This window comes from Triticum urartu, chromosome 7, assembly GCF_003073215.2.
Source record: "Triticum urartu cultivar G1812 chromosome 7, Tu2.1, whole genome shotgun sequence".
Classification (NCBI taxonomy): domain Eukaryota; kingdom Viridiplantae; phylum Streptophyta; class Magnoliopsida; order Poales; family Poaceae; genus Triticum; species Triticum urartu.
In genome coordinates this window covers 605,119,389-605,136,710 of record NC_053028.1, presented here as the reverse complement: position 1 = coordinate 605,136,710, position 17,322 = coordinate 605,119,389, and the positions used below count along the sequence as shown (strand labels likewise).

At 45.5% G+C, this 17,322-nt stretch overlaps 2 protein-coding genes across 4 annotated transcripts in view; one reads left to right on the top strand and one right to left on the bottom strand.

Moving 5' to 3' along the window:
* Window positions 1-896: 896 nt before the first annotated feature.
* LOC125525381 (GATA transcription factor 20-like) lies at window positions 897-9,204 on the bottom strand. Of its 3 annotated transcripts, none has more exons than XM_048690387.1 (7): window positions 8,631-9,204; window positions 8,413-8,526; window positions 8,173-8,304; window positions 7,946-8,058; window positions 7,773-7,869; window positions 4,762-4,895; window positions 897-3,381 (listed from the first exon to the last, which is right to left on the bottom strand). In XM_048690387.1, exons 1-5 carry the CDS (start codon window positions 9,030-9,032, stop codon window positions 7,845-7,847), a joined length of 786 nt encoding a protein of 261 aa, XP_048546344.1. In that variant the 5' UTR covers window positions 9,033-9,204; the 3' UTR covers window positions 897-3,381; window positions 4,762-4,895; window positions 7,773-7,844. The 3 variants fall into 3 exon arrangements, with proteins under 3 accessions (XP_048546344.1, XP_048546343.1, XP_048546345.1); XM_048690386.1 differs by having other exon boundaries at window positions 897-3,362; XM_048690388.1 differs by having other exon boundaries at window positions 897-3,362; window positions 7,773-8,058; window positions 8,631-9,202.
* Window positions 9,205-9,549: 345 nt separating this feature from the next.
* The window catches only part of LOC125519154, a 118,714-nt gene continuing 110,941 nt past the window's right edge, over window positions 9,550-17,322 (top strand). Inside the window, exon 1 of the mRNA XM_048684038.1 lies at window positions 9,550-9,763. Coding sequence (XP_048539995.1) covers window positions 9,550-9,763 — 214 coding nt within the window. The remainder of the gene's footprint in view (window positions 9,764-17,322) is intronic.

The window sequence follows — 17,322 nt, the reverse complement described above, 5'->3', positions numbered from 1 at the left end:
GCATCATTCTATCCATGGTTAGCAAAAACTACCACAGTGGTTTAGACACTTTTTTTTACTATAAACATCGCATTTATTCATTGAAAATAACAGTTACATCGTTAATAAGAGAAGTTACAATCTCATTCATAGGTTCCTTAAAACAATCTCTAGTCACAGAAAATTTAGCTAATCTAGCAAGTTTCTGAGCAACTTTATTTGCTTCCCTATTACAATGCTCAAAACTAATACGCAGAAAATCGCACGCCATAAAATAACAATCGTCAAAAACTGCCGCCGCCACTCCCACTGAATGTCCTCCATTCTTCAGTGGTGTAGACACTTAATATACAAGAGGGCAACCTATGATTGTTCATGCGTAAGTTACTACTGATATGATAATCTAATACAAGGAGGGCACCTCTCATGTCTCTCTTATACTACTTGGCTTCTCGGTACCAGGAACGACATAATTTCCATATTTCCGTAAGCAATGTTGTTGTGAACTCATGTGTTCCTCTCATGCGCAGCTGTAGAAGCCAAGTGATGCAGATAATACAAAGAGTCAAGCCTGGAAGATAATCTGGAACTTGCATTGTCCAAGTAAAGTAAACCAATTTATCTAGAGCCTATACATGCATGCCGGTGGATGTTCCGGGGGCAGGTTTGTGCTTGCATAGGTTTCCACACGAGTTTCATACACAATAAGTTCAAGACTAATCATATATTCATGAACAGCATAATACTATAGCATTCTATCTAATTTCATTGGTGTAATACATGTAAACAACTGTTATATAAGAATAACAGGCAACTCCTTATGGAGCTACTCCATGCTATATTTTCCCAGTGGTTGGTTTCTTTCTTTCATATATGCTTGAGAGAAAGAAGGCTGCTAACTGAACAGGGCAACTCCATATAAGATACCGGGATTCTGTCTTTTTATTCAAAACAGGTGACCTTTTTATATACAAGTTCCATCTCGTTAATGAGTAATGAAACACAAAGAAGCCGGCCATACGCGGTAAAAGATTTTGGCTAACTGCTTGCTCAAGAAAGAAAATCAAATATGATCCTAACTCCCACAGCAAGAGGACAAATCAAACTGATGTATCATAATATGTTCACAACATACTGAGAGATTTGTGTCCTCAGCTTACAAGTAGACACTGGAAAGGATCATCCCGAGCACTCATCGGCAAATGAGGCCTTCAATAGGCACATGATATAAATTTCCCAAGCTCTCCTCGCCCAATGAGGTCTTCCATAGGCACACGGTAACCAAAGCCACCACCAGAACAGAACCATATCCCACTAAGGGCCTCTTGGTTCGCAGGATTCAAAAAACTTAGGAACAGGAAACCAAAAAAATAGGATACGAAAGCATGCGCAAAATAAAGAATCACAAAACACATGAATTTTGTAGAGTTGGGTGTTTGATTCATAGGAATAAGAAAAAACTAGGAACCCAGGAAATCATTAAGATGATCATGACCAAGATAACTTTACATCTCCCATGGAGACGAGGGTGCCAAGGACATCCGAATTTATTAATGAGCAAGCCACTCCCTCCTGATACTCACCCTTAAAATCTGTGTACCACAGTTCTCAGGCTTCTGGATTTGGGATGAGGCTTAAGAAACCAAAAAGGTAAGAACTAGCAATAACAATATCATATGGAAAGAAGCATCTCTCCATGTATGCTAGGTATCAGATAATGCCTTCAGTCCATATCAATCCTGCTTGCACAACTAACAAAGTAAACAAAACTGAATATCCCAGGAAAGAGACAAGCTAGACTAAAAAAAGCTAACTATATACTATGATGATGTGTAGACGCCAACTGCACTAAGTATTTGCAAGAATCGTGTTTCTTTTGTGGCACCTACTATGACATACTAGATCAATTATTTCAAGCATAGCAATGATCCTCAACGGCTCAACGCATAGCTGCCAAATCCCACAGAAAGCATCTAAAATGTTGCTGGAAAATTCAAATACATATAAACCAATAGCAGCAAAGTACATTGGCCTCTATTAACTTACTCAGCACTCAGCAGCAGACAGAGGTGGGATAAGTAAATTTTTCATCCTCGGAAGTCTTTTGAAAGTTGAGAAATCATCCCTCAACTCCAAAACCACCCAAAGTCAGTCCCTCAACTATTTAAACCAGATACTTTTCGTCCCTCAACCATTTAAACCGGATACTTTTCGTTCGTCATAACACTTGAGGTGGTTTTATTTTGACGTGGACCCTGTTTTGACTGAAACGGGCCACATACACTGGTTTTGACTGCCACATCAATTAAGTGTTTGTGCATGAGTATGTGTGTGCGCGTGTGTACAAGTGAGAACCAAGAGAAAAGGAAAGTGTTTGCACTGAATATAGCTTATCAAAATCTGAATATAACTGAAAATAGTTTGGACATTTCAGAGCATTGTACTGAATTTAGCTGAACATAGTCTGAACACAATTTAATTGAAAATAGTCTGAACACATTCTCGACCCAATTTAGTTTAACATAGTCTGACAAAGTACTAAATGGGAAAGGGAAATAGTACTGAATATAGCTTAGAATCAATGACAAACATGAATTCTCACATGGTCTGACATAAGAACAGACAACAGCAAACAAGCACTAGTCTGGTAGTTTTGCTGGCACTTTCTTTGCTCTTTAATTTCCGCCAACTTGGGAACTTGCCGGGCCGGAGGTAACATTGACAGTAAAGGATGAACTGGATTTCACAGCGCAGCCGCCACCATGCTCAACCAGCAACCGCGGGCCTCAATCACCGCCGCCCATGAGGGAATCACCACCGCAGCCGCTGCCTAAATCGCCGCCGCCGCCCAGAACTGGTCGTGCTCAAGGTCGCTGCCGCCATGCCCTAGCAGCCACCACCACAGCCACCGTGCTCAGCCAGCAACCACCGCGCCTCAATCACTGGCAGGCCACGCCGCCGTAGCCACGCCTCACAGCCCGCCGCCACCGCTCTATTTAGGGTTCGTGAATGGGAAAAGGGATCGAGAGAATGCGAAAGCGAGAGAGAGAGCCAGCGGGTGCCCTTAGTCACTTGATTGACCTGGAGGTCAAAACCAGCCCACGTGGCCCGTTTTAGTCAAAACAGGGTCCACGTCACAGTAAAACCACCTTAAACGTTATTAGGGACGAAAAGTATCCGGTTTAAATAGTTGAGGGACTGAATTTTGGTGGTTTTGAAGTTGAGGGACGATTTCTTCACTTTTGGAAGAGTTCGAGGCCAAAAAATATACTTACCCAACGGAGGTCGACCCTCCACTAATCCCTTATTTGAGTTGCCAAGTTCTGATGTTGCTTCATAAGGTCTTGGTCTTGAAGATGTATTGGTCTCTATTGCGCTGCATCCTATAAATACAGGGAAAATCTGAAAACCGTTAATTGTATTTGTGCATAATGCGTGCAGAGGTAATCTAGACAAACAAGCAAAATACAATCTTGTCTAAAAAAGGTTTTTAGCATCAGAATAGTAGGCAGTACTTTCTTTTGTAAAGCAGTACCATATCATAAAATCACGATACTATTATATTTCTCATGAACTATAATTTGGCTTATAGAAAGGGAGCCTTGGCGCAGTGGTAAAGCTGTTGCCTTGTGACCATGAGGTCACGGGTTCAAGTCCTGGAAACAGCCTCTTGCAGAAATGCAGGGAAAAGCCGCGTACAAAAGACCCAAAGTGGTCGGACCCTTACCCAGACCCTGCGCAAGCGGGAGCTACATGCACCGGGCTGCCCTTTTTTATAATTTGGCTTATACATCACATAAAAGGGTGCGACCCAATTGTAGAGACCATTGCCCTGTGTAGGTCCAACTGTGTGGCCGCCACAACTGCCGCTGCCATAGCAGCAGCAGCCACCACGGCATCGGCATCCATCTGGACGACCTCCACCTTGCCGCCGTGCTCCCCATGCCCATGTTGCCCATCCCCCTCGCCCTCCTCCACCTCCTGCTCATGCTCCTCCCTGTACGCGTTCATCGCCTTCACCTCCGCCTCCGCCGCCATGACCGCAAGGTGGTTAATCACGGCGTGCGCCTCCGGGTCCTCCGCCGGCTGCAGGGGGTGCTCGGGGCCCCGGCGAGGCCGGTACTGCTTGCCGTTGTATTGTGCCATGGCGAAGGATCAGATCGGACGATGGGGATGGAGATAGCCTGGAGGGGGTAGTAACCCTAGGATTTCGATCTGCTTTTAGTTTGGATGGTGGAAATGGAAACAGCAAAGGAGCAAGTGGTCCTTGCATTAATACCACAGTGATGGCATCTGAAAGAATTCTAAGACATCACCACAATTTACAAATAAAATCCCATATGCTCAAGAAGCCAAAAAGGTAAGATCTAACAATACCAATACCATATGGAAAGAAGCATCTGTCCATGTATGCTAGGTATCAGATAATACCTTCCAGTCCATATACACAACTAACAAAGCAAACAAAACTGAATATCCCAGGAAAAATGAGCTAGACAAAAAAAGGTACTCCCTCCGTTCCAAAATACTTGACGTGGTTTTAGTATCACAACAAGTATTTTGGAAGAGGGAGTATTATAAACTATGATGTGTAGAAGCCAGCTGCACTAAGTATTTGCTAGAAATTGTGTTCCTTTTTTCACACCCACAATGACATACTGGAGCAATTAATTTCACGCATAGCTGCCAAATCCCACACAAAACCTCTTTTGAAACATCTAGAAATATTGCTGGAAACTTTAAATACATATAAACAAATAACAACATAATACATTCCATTACCTTACTCGGCAGCAGACAGACATCGAGCCTCCACTAATTCCCTATTTGCGGAGCCATCTGGAGTTACCAACTTGGATGCTGATTTATCAGGTTTTGGCCTTGAAGATGTAAATTGGCATCTACTGCGCTGCATCCTATGAATAAAGAGTAAAATATGACAAATATTAATAGTGCTTGTGCATAATCACTCAGAAGCAACTTAGTCAAGAAGCACCAACAAGCAAATATAATCTTATCTAAAACAAAGGTTATTACAAGGCAGTGACCGATTTTTTGTTCAGCAGTACCACATTGTAGTATCATTATACTATTAGATTTTTCATAAACTATAATTTTGTTTATATATTATTTAAAATATCTGAAATATATCTTCTAACACAATTCAGAAAAATATAATACTATGGTAGAATTATATTATCACTAACACTGCTAGGGTTAATTCCAAATCGATAACCGAGTAGAATTTCTAACCTGATGCACCGCAACAAATTGTTTTAACAGAACGCAATGTAAATGACTGTTTTACAGAATGCAACATCCAAATTAATTCATAGATATTCCTTTCTGGGGAAATACTGATTCTTCTCATTCAAGAGATGAAGAAAGTGTCGTACAATGAATGCAGCCCAACCAAAAAATAGCTGCTAGGCGCGCACTTAAGCATTCCTAGACGCTAGGCAGAAGCAGAGCTACTGTCTTTAAGAGTGCCTAGGCGTGCGCTTAGGCAATATAGGCTCTACGTAGAGGCAGAACTAGGAATTTACGCCCAACGCATTTTTGAAACTTGCATGAATGTGATTTTGCTAAGAACTGAAGCCCAATGCCTCAAGGGGTCAACTAATTACGCAAGAGCAATAGATGACGAACTAGCTAGAACTAGACGTAGTTATGAGGTTTAATGTGGTCTCGAGGGCATATCTCTTGCTTAACCCACCCTTGCGAAGCATGGCTGACCCTAAGATTTTGTTCGGATAGAAAATGGTACCACACATAGGTCATGTGCACCGAGCGATTCTAATCATGGTAACGCATTCTGACAATGAATACAATGGAATTGGTGTACATGATACGCTACAAATCATTTGGCTCTAGTAAGAATGCAGTGATCCTAGACATTGTTTTAAAAGCTTCCCTAAGGCATCACCCACGCTATGGTGTCAGATCGCCCTCAGATGGCAAGGCATCGACCTCGCTTGTGACTGCTTCATGAAGCATGCGCCTTAGACAAAAGGGCGTCGGAATCGTCCACCTGGGCAAGCAGGGCGGCACCTTGGGCCAGATCAGACGCCATGCGCTGCTCTCAGGCCGGAAAGAGCGGCCCACATGGGAAACTTTCGCGTGAAAGACTGGCTCATGCGCGAACAGGTACAAGACGGAGAGGGGGGAGAGAGAGGATCGAACAAATTGTCCAATCCACGCGAGAGGGATTCCTTCTCTGCTCTCTGACCTTTGCCAGCGGTTCTTCCTCCATGGCTCCAATCTTCTGTGCCACTCCTCCTCTCTGGGCTCAGGTCCTCCCTCCCCCGCCCCCACCCTCCTCCTCTGGCGCAGCAAGGTGTGGCTCCCGTTCTCATCTCACTTCTCCCCAGCCCTCCTCTGCTCTTTCTTCACCTCTCCCAGTGCTCTGTTTCTCCCAGCAGTGTAGCTAGATGTGCTTAACTGCTCCTTCTCTGCATCTGTTTCCTCCCAAATCTGCTTATCCACCCACAAGGCAACAGCCCCACCACCACTTCTCTCCTTCCCCATGCTTGATCTGGTTGCTCCAGTGATTTGTCTCTTCTCTCTTTTTCTTTGACGGCTGATTGGACCGTCTCTCAGTGTTGCTCCAGTAGCCAGGTGTCCCTGCTCTGATGGATCCTGTGGCTGATAATGCTTATGGTCTATCAAATGATCCCAAGAGAAGAGCTACATCCGACGATCCAGCTAGGACGTATGGTTCTGGCCAGATTTAGTGAGGAAGATCTAGCTTGACAGTCCATATGTTCGATTTAGAGAGCTATATCCGACGTTGGTAACAGTTTATTTATTGTAATGCTAGTTGTTAAATCGCCTAATTGGCTACCATATATTGTATATGTATGTGTCTAAGGCGTCACCTCGCCTTACGCTTTAGCGCTTAAAAGGTGATGCGCCCCCAGAGCCTCGCCTCACCTTACCGCCTTAAAAACATTGATCCCGGAAACCATGTCTAAATCAAGGAGTGCCACACTAATATTGCAACCGACAAGAATCACATCATACTGGTAATGCTTGACACGAGACTAATAAAGTGACTAGAGGCAATTTATCAATGTTCATACTCCCTCCATTTCAAAATACATTGCATATTAGTTTATCCTAAGTTAAACATTGTAAAGTTTGATCAAATTTAAAGAAAAATTTATCGACATCCACAATACCAAATCAATATCATCACATCCATCATGACATTTATTTTCATATTGTTGACGTCGATGCTTTTCTATAAACTTGGTCAAACTTTACAAATATGCATTTTGAAATGGAGGGAGTACTGAACAGAGTTTTCTAAGAAAAAACTATGGTTGTGCAGATGTGGTAACACAACCTGACAATTATAAATTGCTATATATGATACACTACAAATCATTTGGCTCTGGTAAGAACATAGTATCACAGGATACTGCAATCTATGTCGTGATCACGGAAACCATGTCTAAAGAAAGAAGTGCCACACTAGTATTACAACTGACGAGAATCGCAGCATAACGGTGATGTTTGACATGGTACACACTAATCAAGCGACCAGAACAACTAGAGGCAGTTAATCAATCTTCATACTGAACAGAGTTTGTTAAGAAAAAAGCTACGATGTGCATATGTTCCCAAGAAAATCATGGCAAAATAATATGCATAAGGAATGTAGCATATTCCAATATATATTGTCAAATTTGGCGACTCCCAACACAACAAACTTAAAGTATTTCAGACATTTTCAACAGACAACATTTGAGACATAATTACTGGAATTTCCAGTCAACAACTATACCAACCTTAGTGCAAGTTTCTTCCAAACAGTAGTATAACAGATCTTCTTAACAAAGTCCTGCTTTTTCAGCTTCTCCCTAAATCTCATCAATGGTGCCACCACTGTGGAAAATTCAACCTCTGAAGCAGGGTAAATTCGACCTCTGCCGCATGTGAATCATCCAGCACATAATCTTACCAAACATGGTTTATAGACTGTAAAAATAGTCTGTATGGAATTGATGGTGATGCTCCACCACCAATGCCTGGGTTGAGCTCGTCTCCCCCGAGCAGCGAAAGTAAAGCTTGCATCTGCAACAGCAATCAAAGACACTACCACCTTGCAATATCATTCAAGGCTACTGAATCACGTACAGAAGGCAGAGAAGGAAAAATTATACTAATTGCAAACGGCAAGAGACGGACCTTATCAGGGAATACAGGGTCGAACACGTCGATCCAGCATATCAAGGGTTCAGTGAGCTGGTTGTTGGCACATGGCAGAGCCGTAGAGACCGTCAGATCCATTCCCCCCAGCAGCGGAAGTGCAGCTTGCAACTGCGACGGCAATCAAAGAAACTACTACCTTGCAATATCATTCAAGGCTAGTACTAAATCATGTGTGAAACAGGCAGAGAAGACAATTTGCTAACTCGAGGGATGGACCTTATCAGGGGATACAGAGTCGAAGTCGTAGCTCCCGTGCAGGAACTCCATTTTGAGCTCAATCCTAGGGACCATCAGCTCCCTTCCCGCGAGCGACAAAAGTACATCTTGCACCTGCGACAGCGATGAAATACACTAGCACCTTGCAGCATCGTCCGAGACTACTGAATCACGTAAAAAAGGCAGAGAAGACAGTTTGCAGAGTACAAGGGATGGACCTCATCAGGGGTTACAGAGTCGAAACTGCACTCCTGGCCCCGGAAGATCATGGTGAGCGTGTTGCGCGCGGCGGGCGGCACAGTGGTAGAGTCCGCCGGATCCAATCGCCCCTGCAGCGAAAGTGCAGCTTCCACCTGCGACACCTTGTCAGGGGAGGCGGACATGAAGATGTGCACAACGCCCCGGAAGCACAGGGTGAGCAGGTTGCGGCCGCAGCCGCAGGAGAGATGCGCCTCCTCCAGGTCCTCGATGTCCATCGGGACGACTTCCCCGTCGCTGCCGTGCTCATGCTGCTCGTCCCCCTCGCCCTCGTACGCGTCCTCCGCCTCCACGAGCGCGAGGTCATCGAACACCGCCGCCGGCTGCGGGGGGAACTCGGGGCCCCAGAACGACGGTGCCATGGCGAGGGACCGGACCGGATCGGATCGGGCGACGGGGATGGAGATGGGGGCGGATGGATTGGTGTGGTGGGATTTGGATCTGATTTCGGTGTGGACTGTGGAGTGGCGGAAATGGAAACGTCAACGGGGCGACTGGTCGTGGGCCTCAGCCGTCCCCGTCTCTCATACGCGTCGCGTCCCAACCCCGTCACCCCACCGTCCCCGGATGTGCCAAAATGCAGTTGCACTTTTTGGTGGATGGAGCGCGCATGTCTCACGTGCTAATTAGCATTAATTATATTTTTTTGAGGGACAGCATTAATTATAATTAATAAGGACATTTTCAATGACGGGGACCAGTCCCAGGATATGGATGCAAAAGGCCGTCATCCAATGCTGTCTGCATATATCCGGCCAACAATTTCAAACTAACTAGACGAAATTTGTTCAAACCGGGCGGATTTCAAACTAACTGAAGTTGAAACTGGATGGTCACGCGGCGACGAGGTCAGGGTCGTTGCGGACACAGTCTGGCGCCATGTCACTCTTGATGATCGGCATTGCGTCGGTTGTACCTCGCCGCGCACTCCGCCTTGGAGACGACGGCCCTCAAGCCCGAGGCACCGCCGTAACCGCCTCCTCCGAGGTAGTGGAGGAGGCGGCCCCGCGCCTTATTGATTGCGGGCAGCAACTCCTCCTTGACGGCGAGGCGGTGGCGGCGCGTCCATGCGGCCATACCGACTGCACAGCGGGTACGTCGGCTCCTCCTTGACCCGGCGTCCGATCCGGACGCCGCGATGGCGGTGCGGGGGCGAGGCCGGCTCCTCCTTCACAGGATGGAGCAGGGACGCTAGCTCACGCTTCGTGTGGTGGCACAGTGGGGATGGCGACTCCTCCTTGACGCGCGCCGGGGATGGCGGTGACGGGCCCATGTAACAGAGCGACCGCTCCATAATTATCTTGATCTAACAGACGATCTTCTTGAGGAGTCAGGGCGGCTGCTGCGGCGGCGTCTGGTCCTCTTCAACACCGGAGAAGATGACGATCTTCCTCTTTGGCGGAGGAGCCATCCATCGTGGATGCCGAAGGGCCTAAAGAGCGACAATGACGGCGCCAAGAACCACCGGAGGAAGAGCTTCCACCGACGCCGCCTATCGGCGCGGAGCATCATGACTTCGACATTGCCTCTGAGATGGGAGAGGAGGAAGGGCTTGACGAGGTGGGTGACGAAGAGGCAGAGTGCGTCGGTGCTTGGGGAGGGTGATTGTAGCTCTGTGCTTTGCCGGAGCACGGCTTATATAGCCACGGTCAAGCCAGGCGAAGGGGCGGTCATCCCGCTTCAATGCAGCACAATGACCGGAGTTGGTTCCTCGAGAAGCTGCGTCTGCATTGAAACGACGGCTGCCGAGAGGTCGCGGCGGTCAGCTCCGCCCTCCGTTGGTCACATAATGCGGCATCAATGCCGGCCGCTCCGTGCTCTGGGGCGGCATGAATGCGGTGCGGTAAGCGGCGTGTGCATCGGAAGGAAAAGCGCAGGAGGGGCGGGTGGGGGTTTATGGTGGGCCAGGGCCCAGGGCGGTTGGAAGCGGGCTTGGGAGCGGTTCGGACGTCCGCAAAGCTCTCCCACATTTGTCTCCCGTTTACGGGAGAAAGTACGTCTGGACCGTGCCGCGGACCGATATGATCCCGTTGGTACCGACTGGTGACCCACAAGTATAGGGGGTCAATTGTAGCTCTTTTCGATAAGTAAGAGTGTTGAACCCAACGAGAAGTAGAAGGAAATGACAAGTACTCCATCTGTAAAGAAATATAAGAGCGTTTAGATCACTAAAGTAGTTATCTAAACACTCTTATATTTGTTCACAGAGGGAGTAGTTTTTAGTAAGGTATTGTCTGCAAGTGCTGAAATTGTAAATAGCAGTAGTTTGATAGCAAGTTAATTTGTAACGGGCAAGTAACGATAATAGTAACAAGTATGCAGCAAGGTAGCCCAATCATTTTAAGGCAAAGGACAAGCCAAAACAGTCTCTTATAATAAGCAAAGCGTTCTTGAGGGTACACGAGAATTTCAACTAGTCACTTTCATCATGTTGGTTCAATTTGTGTTCTATACTTTGATAATTTGGTATGTGGGTGGATCGGTGCTTAGGTGTTGTTCTTACTCGAACAAACCTCCTACTTATGATTAACCGTCCCGCAAGCATCCGCAACTACGATAAAAGTATTAAGAATAAATTCTAACCATAGCATTAAACTTTTGGATCCAATCGGTCCCTTACGAAATAGCGCATAAACTGGGGTTTAAATTTCTGTCACTCTCGCAACCCACCATCTAATTGCTACTCCACAATGCATTCCCTTAGGCCCAAATGTGGTGAAGTGTCATGTAGTCGACGTTCATATGACACCACTAAGGGAATAACAACATATGTACTACCAAAATATCAAACACATATCAAGTTCACATGATTACTTGCAACGTGATTTCTCCCGTGACCTCAAGAACAAAAGAAACTACTCATAAATGATAATCATGCTCAAGATCAGAGGGGTATTAAATAGCATATTGGATTTGAACATATAATCTTCACCAAATAAACCATATAGTAATCAACTACAAGATGTAATCAACACTACTAGTCACCCACAAGCACCAATCTATAGTTAGTAACAAGATTGAACACAAGAGATGAACTAGGGTTTGAGAGGAGATGGTGCTGTTGAAGATGTTGATGGAGATTACCCTCCCCAAGATGGGAGAGTTGTTGGTGATGATGATTTCCCCCTCCGGAAGGGAAGTTCCCCGGCGGAATTGCTCCGCCGGAGGGCAAAAGTGCTCCTGCCCAAGTTCCGCCTCGAGGTGGCGGCGCTTCGTCCCGAAAGTCCTCCTCTTATTTTTTTTCTAGGTCAAAATGACTTATATACCAAAAGATGGGCACCGGAGGTGGGCCGAGGAGGCCACAACTGTTGGAAATATGCCCTAGAGGCAATAATAAATTAGTTATTATTATATTTCCTTGTTCATGATAATCGTTTATTATCCATGCTATAATTGTATTGATAGGAAACTCAGATGCATGTGTGGATACATAGACAACACCATGTCCCTAGTAAGCCTCTAGTTGACTAGCTCGTTGATCAATAGATGGTTACGGTTTCCTGACCATGGACATTGGATGTCGTTGATAACGGGATCACATCATTAGGAGAATGATGTGATGGACAAGACCCAATCCTAAGCCTAGCACAAGATCATGTAGTTCGTATGCTAAAGCTTTTCTAATGACAAGTATCATTTCCTTAGACCATGAGATTGTGCAACTCCCGGATACCGTAGGAGTGTTTTGGGTGTACCAAACGTCACAACGTAACTGGGTGGCTATAAAGGTACACTACGGGTATCTCCGAAAGTGTCTGTTGGGTTGGCACAAATCGAGACTGGGATTTGTCACTCCGTGTAAACGGAGAGGTATCTCTGGGCCCACTCGGTAGGACATCATCATAATGTGCACAATGTGATCAAGGAGTTGATCACGGGATGATGTGTTACGGAACGAGTAAAAGAGACTTGCCGATAACGAGATTGAACAAGGTATCGGGATACCGACGATCGAATCTCGGGCAAGTATCGTACCGCTAGACAAAGGGAATTGTATACGGGATTGATTAAGTCCTTGACATCGTGGTTCATCCGATGAGATCATCGTGGAACATGTGGGAGCCAACATGGGTATCCAGATCCCGCTGTTGGTTATTGACCGGAGAACGTCTCGGTCATGTCTGCATGTCTCGCGAACCCGTAGGGTCTACACACTTAAGGTTCGATGACGCTAGGGTTATAAAGGAAGCTTGTATGTGGTTACCGAATGTTGTTCGGAGTCCCGGATGAGATCCCGGACATCACGAGGAGTTCCGGAATGGTCCGGAGGTAAAGATTTATATATATAGGAAGTCCTATTTCGGCTATCGGACAAGTTTCGGGGTCATCGGTATTGTACCGGGACCACCGGAAGGGTCCCGGGGGCCCACCGGGTGGGGCCACCTATCCCGGAGGGTCCCATGGGCTGAAGTGGGAAGGGATCCAGCCCAAAGTGGGCTGGGGCGCCACTTCCCTTATGGCCCATGCGCCTAGGGTGAAAGGGGAACCCTGAGGAAGAGTCCTAAGGAGGGAAGGCACCTCCTAGGTGCCTTGGGGGGGAGGGAAACCTCCCCTGGCCGCCGCCCCCTAGGAGATTGGATCTCCTAGGGCTGGCGCACCCCCTCCTTGGGCTCCCTATATATAGTGAGGGTAGGAGGGCCTCTTGAGACACCCCTTATGCCTTTGGTGCAGCCCCTCCCTCTCTCCTAAGTCCTTCTCCTCTTCTGTGGTGCTTGGCGAAGCCCTGCAGGATTGCCACGCTCCTCCATCACCACCACGCTGTTGTGCTGCTGGTGGATGGAGTCTTCCTCAACCTCTCCCTCTCTCCTTGCTGGATCAAGGCGTGGGAGACGTCACCGGGTTGTACGTGTGTTGAACGCGGAGGTGCCGTGCGTTCGGCACTTGATCATCGGTGATTTGGATCACGACGAGTACGACTCCATCAACCCCGTTCACTTGAACGCTTCCGCTTAGCGATCTACAAGGGTATGTAGATGCACTCTCCTTCCCCTCGTTGCTGGTCTCTCCATAGATAGATCTTGGTGACACGTAGGAAAATTTTGAATTTCTGCTACGTTCTCCAACAGTGGCATCATGAGCTAGGTCTATGAGTAGATTCTATGCACGAGTAGAACACAAAGTAGTTGTGGGCGTTGATTTTGTTCAATATGCTTGCTGTTACTAGTCTTATCTTGATTCGGCGGCATCGTGGGATGAAGCGGCCCGGACCAACCTTACACGTACTCTTACGTGAGACCGGTTCCACCGACAAACATGCACTAGTTGCATAAGGTGGCTGGCGGGTGTCTGTCTCTCCCACTTTAGTCGGATCGGATTCGATGAACAGGGTCCTTATGAAGGGTAAATAGCAATTGGCATATCACGTTGTGGTTTTTGCGTAGGTAAGAAACGTTCTTGCTAGAAACCCATAGCAGCCACGTAAAACATGCAAACAACAATTAGAGGACGTCTAACTTGTTTTTGCAGGGTATGCTATGTGATGTGATATGGCCAAAAGGATGTGATGAATAATATATGTGATGTATGAGATTGATCATGTTCTTGTAATAGGAATCACGACTTGCATGTCGATGAGTATGACAACCGGCAGGAGCCATAGGAGTTGTCTTAATTTATTTATGACCTGCGTGTCAACATAAACGTCATGTAATTACTTTACTTTATTGCTAACCGTTAGCTGTAGTAGTAGAAGTAATAGTTGGCGAGACAACTTCATGGAGACACAATGATGGAGATCATGGTGTCATGCCGGTGACAAGATGATCATGGAGCCCCAAGATGGAGATCAAAGGAGCTATATGATATTGGCCATATCATGTCACTATTATTTGATTGCATGTGATGTTTATCATGTTTATACATCTTGTTTACTTAGAACGACGGTAGTAAATAAGATGATCCCTCACTAAAATTTCAAGAAGGTGTTCCCCCTAACTGTGCACCGTTGTGACAGTTCGTTGTTTCAATGCACCACGTGATGATCGGGTGTTTGATCCAAACGTTCACATACAACGGGTGTAAGACAGATTTACACATGCAAACACTTAGGTTGACTTGACGAGCCTAGCATGTACAGACATGGCCTCGGAACACAGAAGACCGAAAGGTCGAGCATGAGTCGTATGGCAGATACGATCAACATGAAGATGTTCACCGATGTTGACTAGTCCGTCTCACGTGATGATCGGACACGGCCTAGTTGACTCGGATCATGTAATCACTTAGATGACTAGAGGGATGTCTATCTGAGTGGGATTTCATAAGATGAACTTAATTATCCTGAACATAGTCAAAAAGGGATTTTGCAAATTATGTCGTAGCTCGCGCTTTAGTTCTACTGTTTAGATATGTTCCTAGAGAAAAATTTAGTTGAAAGTTGATAATAGCAATTATGCGGACTAGGTCCGTAAACTGAGGATTGTCCTCATTGCTTCATAGAAGGCTTATGTCCTTAATGCACCGCTCAGTGTGCTGAACCTCGAACGTCGTCTGTGGATGTTGCGAACATCTGACATACACATTTTGATAACTACGTGATAGTTCAGTTAAACGGTTTAGAGTTAAGGCACCAAAGACGTTTTTGAAACATCACAGAACATATGAGATGTTCCAAGGACTGAAATTGGGATTTCAGGCTCGTGCCCACGTCAAGAGGTATAAGACCTCCGACGATTTTCTTAGCCTGCAAACTAAGGGAGAAAAGCTCAATTGTTGAGCTTGTGCTCAGATTGTCTGAGTACAACAATCGCTTGAATCGAGCGGGAGTTGATCTTCCAGATGAGATAGTGATGTTTCTCCGAAGTCATTACCACCAAGCTACTAGAGCTTCGTGATGAACTATGATATATCAGGGACATATATGATGATCCTTGAGATATTCGCGATGTTTGACACCGCGAAAGTAGAAATCAAGAAGGAGCATCAATTGTTGATGGTTGGTGAAACCACTAGTTTCAAGAAGGGCAAGGGAACAAAGGGATACTTCATGAAACGGCAATTCAGCTGCTGCTCTAGTGAAGAAACCCAAGGTTGAACCCAAACCCGAGACTAAGTGCTTCTGTAATAAGGGGAACAGCCACTGGAGCAGAATTACCCTAGATACTTGGTAGATAAGAAGGCTGGCAAGGTTGGTAGAAGTATATTGGATATATAATGTGTTGATGTGTACTTTACTAGTACTCCTAGTAGCACCAGGGTATTAGATACCGGTTCGGTTGCTAAGTGTTAGTAACTCGAAATAAAAGCTACGGAATAAACGGAGACTAGCTAAAGGTGAGCTAACGATATGTGTTGGAAGTGTTTCCAATGTTGATATGATCAAGCATCGCACGCTCCCTCTACCATCGAGATTGGTGTTTGCGTTGAGCATAGACATGATTGGATTATGTCTATCGCAATACGGTTATTCATTTAAGGAGAATAACAGTTACTCTGTTTATTTGAATAATACCTTCAATGGTCTTACACCTATAATGAATGGTTTATTGAATCTCAATCGTAGTGATACACATGTTCATGCCAAAAGATAGTAATGATAGTACCACCTACTTGTGGCATTGCCACTTAAGTCATATCGGTATAAAACGCATGAAGAAGCTCCATGTTGATGGATCTTTGGACTCACTCATTTTTGAAAGGATTGAGACATGCGAACCATGTCTATTGGTGTATATGCATGAAGAAACTCCATGCAAATGGACCGTTTGGACTCACTTGATTTTGAATCACTTGAGACATGCAAATCATACCACATGGGCAAGATGACTGGAAGCCTCGGTTTCAGTAAAATGGAACTAGAAAGCAACTTGTTGGAAGTAATACATTTTGATGTGTGCAGTCCAATGAGTGCTGAGGCATGTAGTGGGTATCGTTATGTTCTTACTTCACAGATGATTTGAGTAGATGTTGAGTATATTTACTTGATAAATCACGAGTCTGAATTATTGAAAGGTTCAAGTAATTTCAGGGTGAAGTTGAAAGATCGTCGTGACAAGAGGATAAAAGATCTATGATATGATCATAGAGATGAATATCTGAATTTACGAGTTTGGCACAGAATTAAGACATTGTGGAAATTGTTTCACAACTAATACAGCCTGGAACACCATAGTGTGATGGTGTGTCCGAACATCATAACTGCACCCTATTGGATATGATGCATACCATGATGTCTCTTATCGAATTACCACGATAGTTTATGGGTTAGGCATTAGAGACAACCACATTCACTTTAAATAGGGCACCACGTAATTCCGATGAGATGACACCGTATGAACTATGGTTTAGAGAAACCTAAGCTGTCATTTCTTAAAAGTTTGGGGCTGCGACGCTTATGTGAAAAAGTTTCAGGCTGATAAGCTCGAACCCAAAGAGGATAAATGCATCTTCATAGGACACCCAAAACAGTTGGGTATACCTCCTGTCTCAGATCCGAAAGCAATAAGGGATTGTTTCTAGAATCGGGTCCTTTCTCGAGGAAAAGTTTCTCTCGAAAGAATTGAGTGGGAGGATGGTGGAGACTTGATGAGGTTATTGAACCGTCTCTTCAACTAGTGTGTGGCAGGGCACAGGAAGTTGTTCCTGTGGCACCTACACCAATTGAAGTGGAAGCTTATGATGGTGATCATGAAACTTCAGATCAAGTCACTATCA

Bases quoted from the DNA above. Each gene is read 5' to 3' on its own strand.
- LOC125525381 (XM_048690387.1), bottom strand. From the start codon at position 9,032: ATGGCACCGTCGTTCTGGGGCCCCGAGTTCCCCCCGCAGCCGGCGGCG. The intron at 8,059-8,172 runs GTCCGTCTCTTG...TTGCTGTTGCAG, and splicing joins ACCCTGTATTCCCTGATAAG to ATGCAAGCTTTACTTTCGCT. The intron at 7,870-7,945 runs GTAAGATTATGT...AATTTTCCACAG, and splicing joins CAGTCTATAAACCATGTTTG to TGGTGGCACCATTGATGAGA.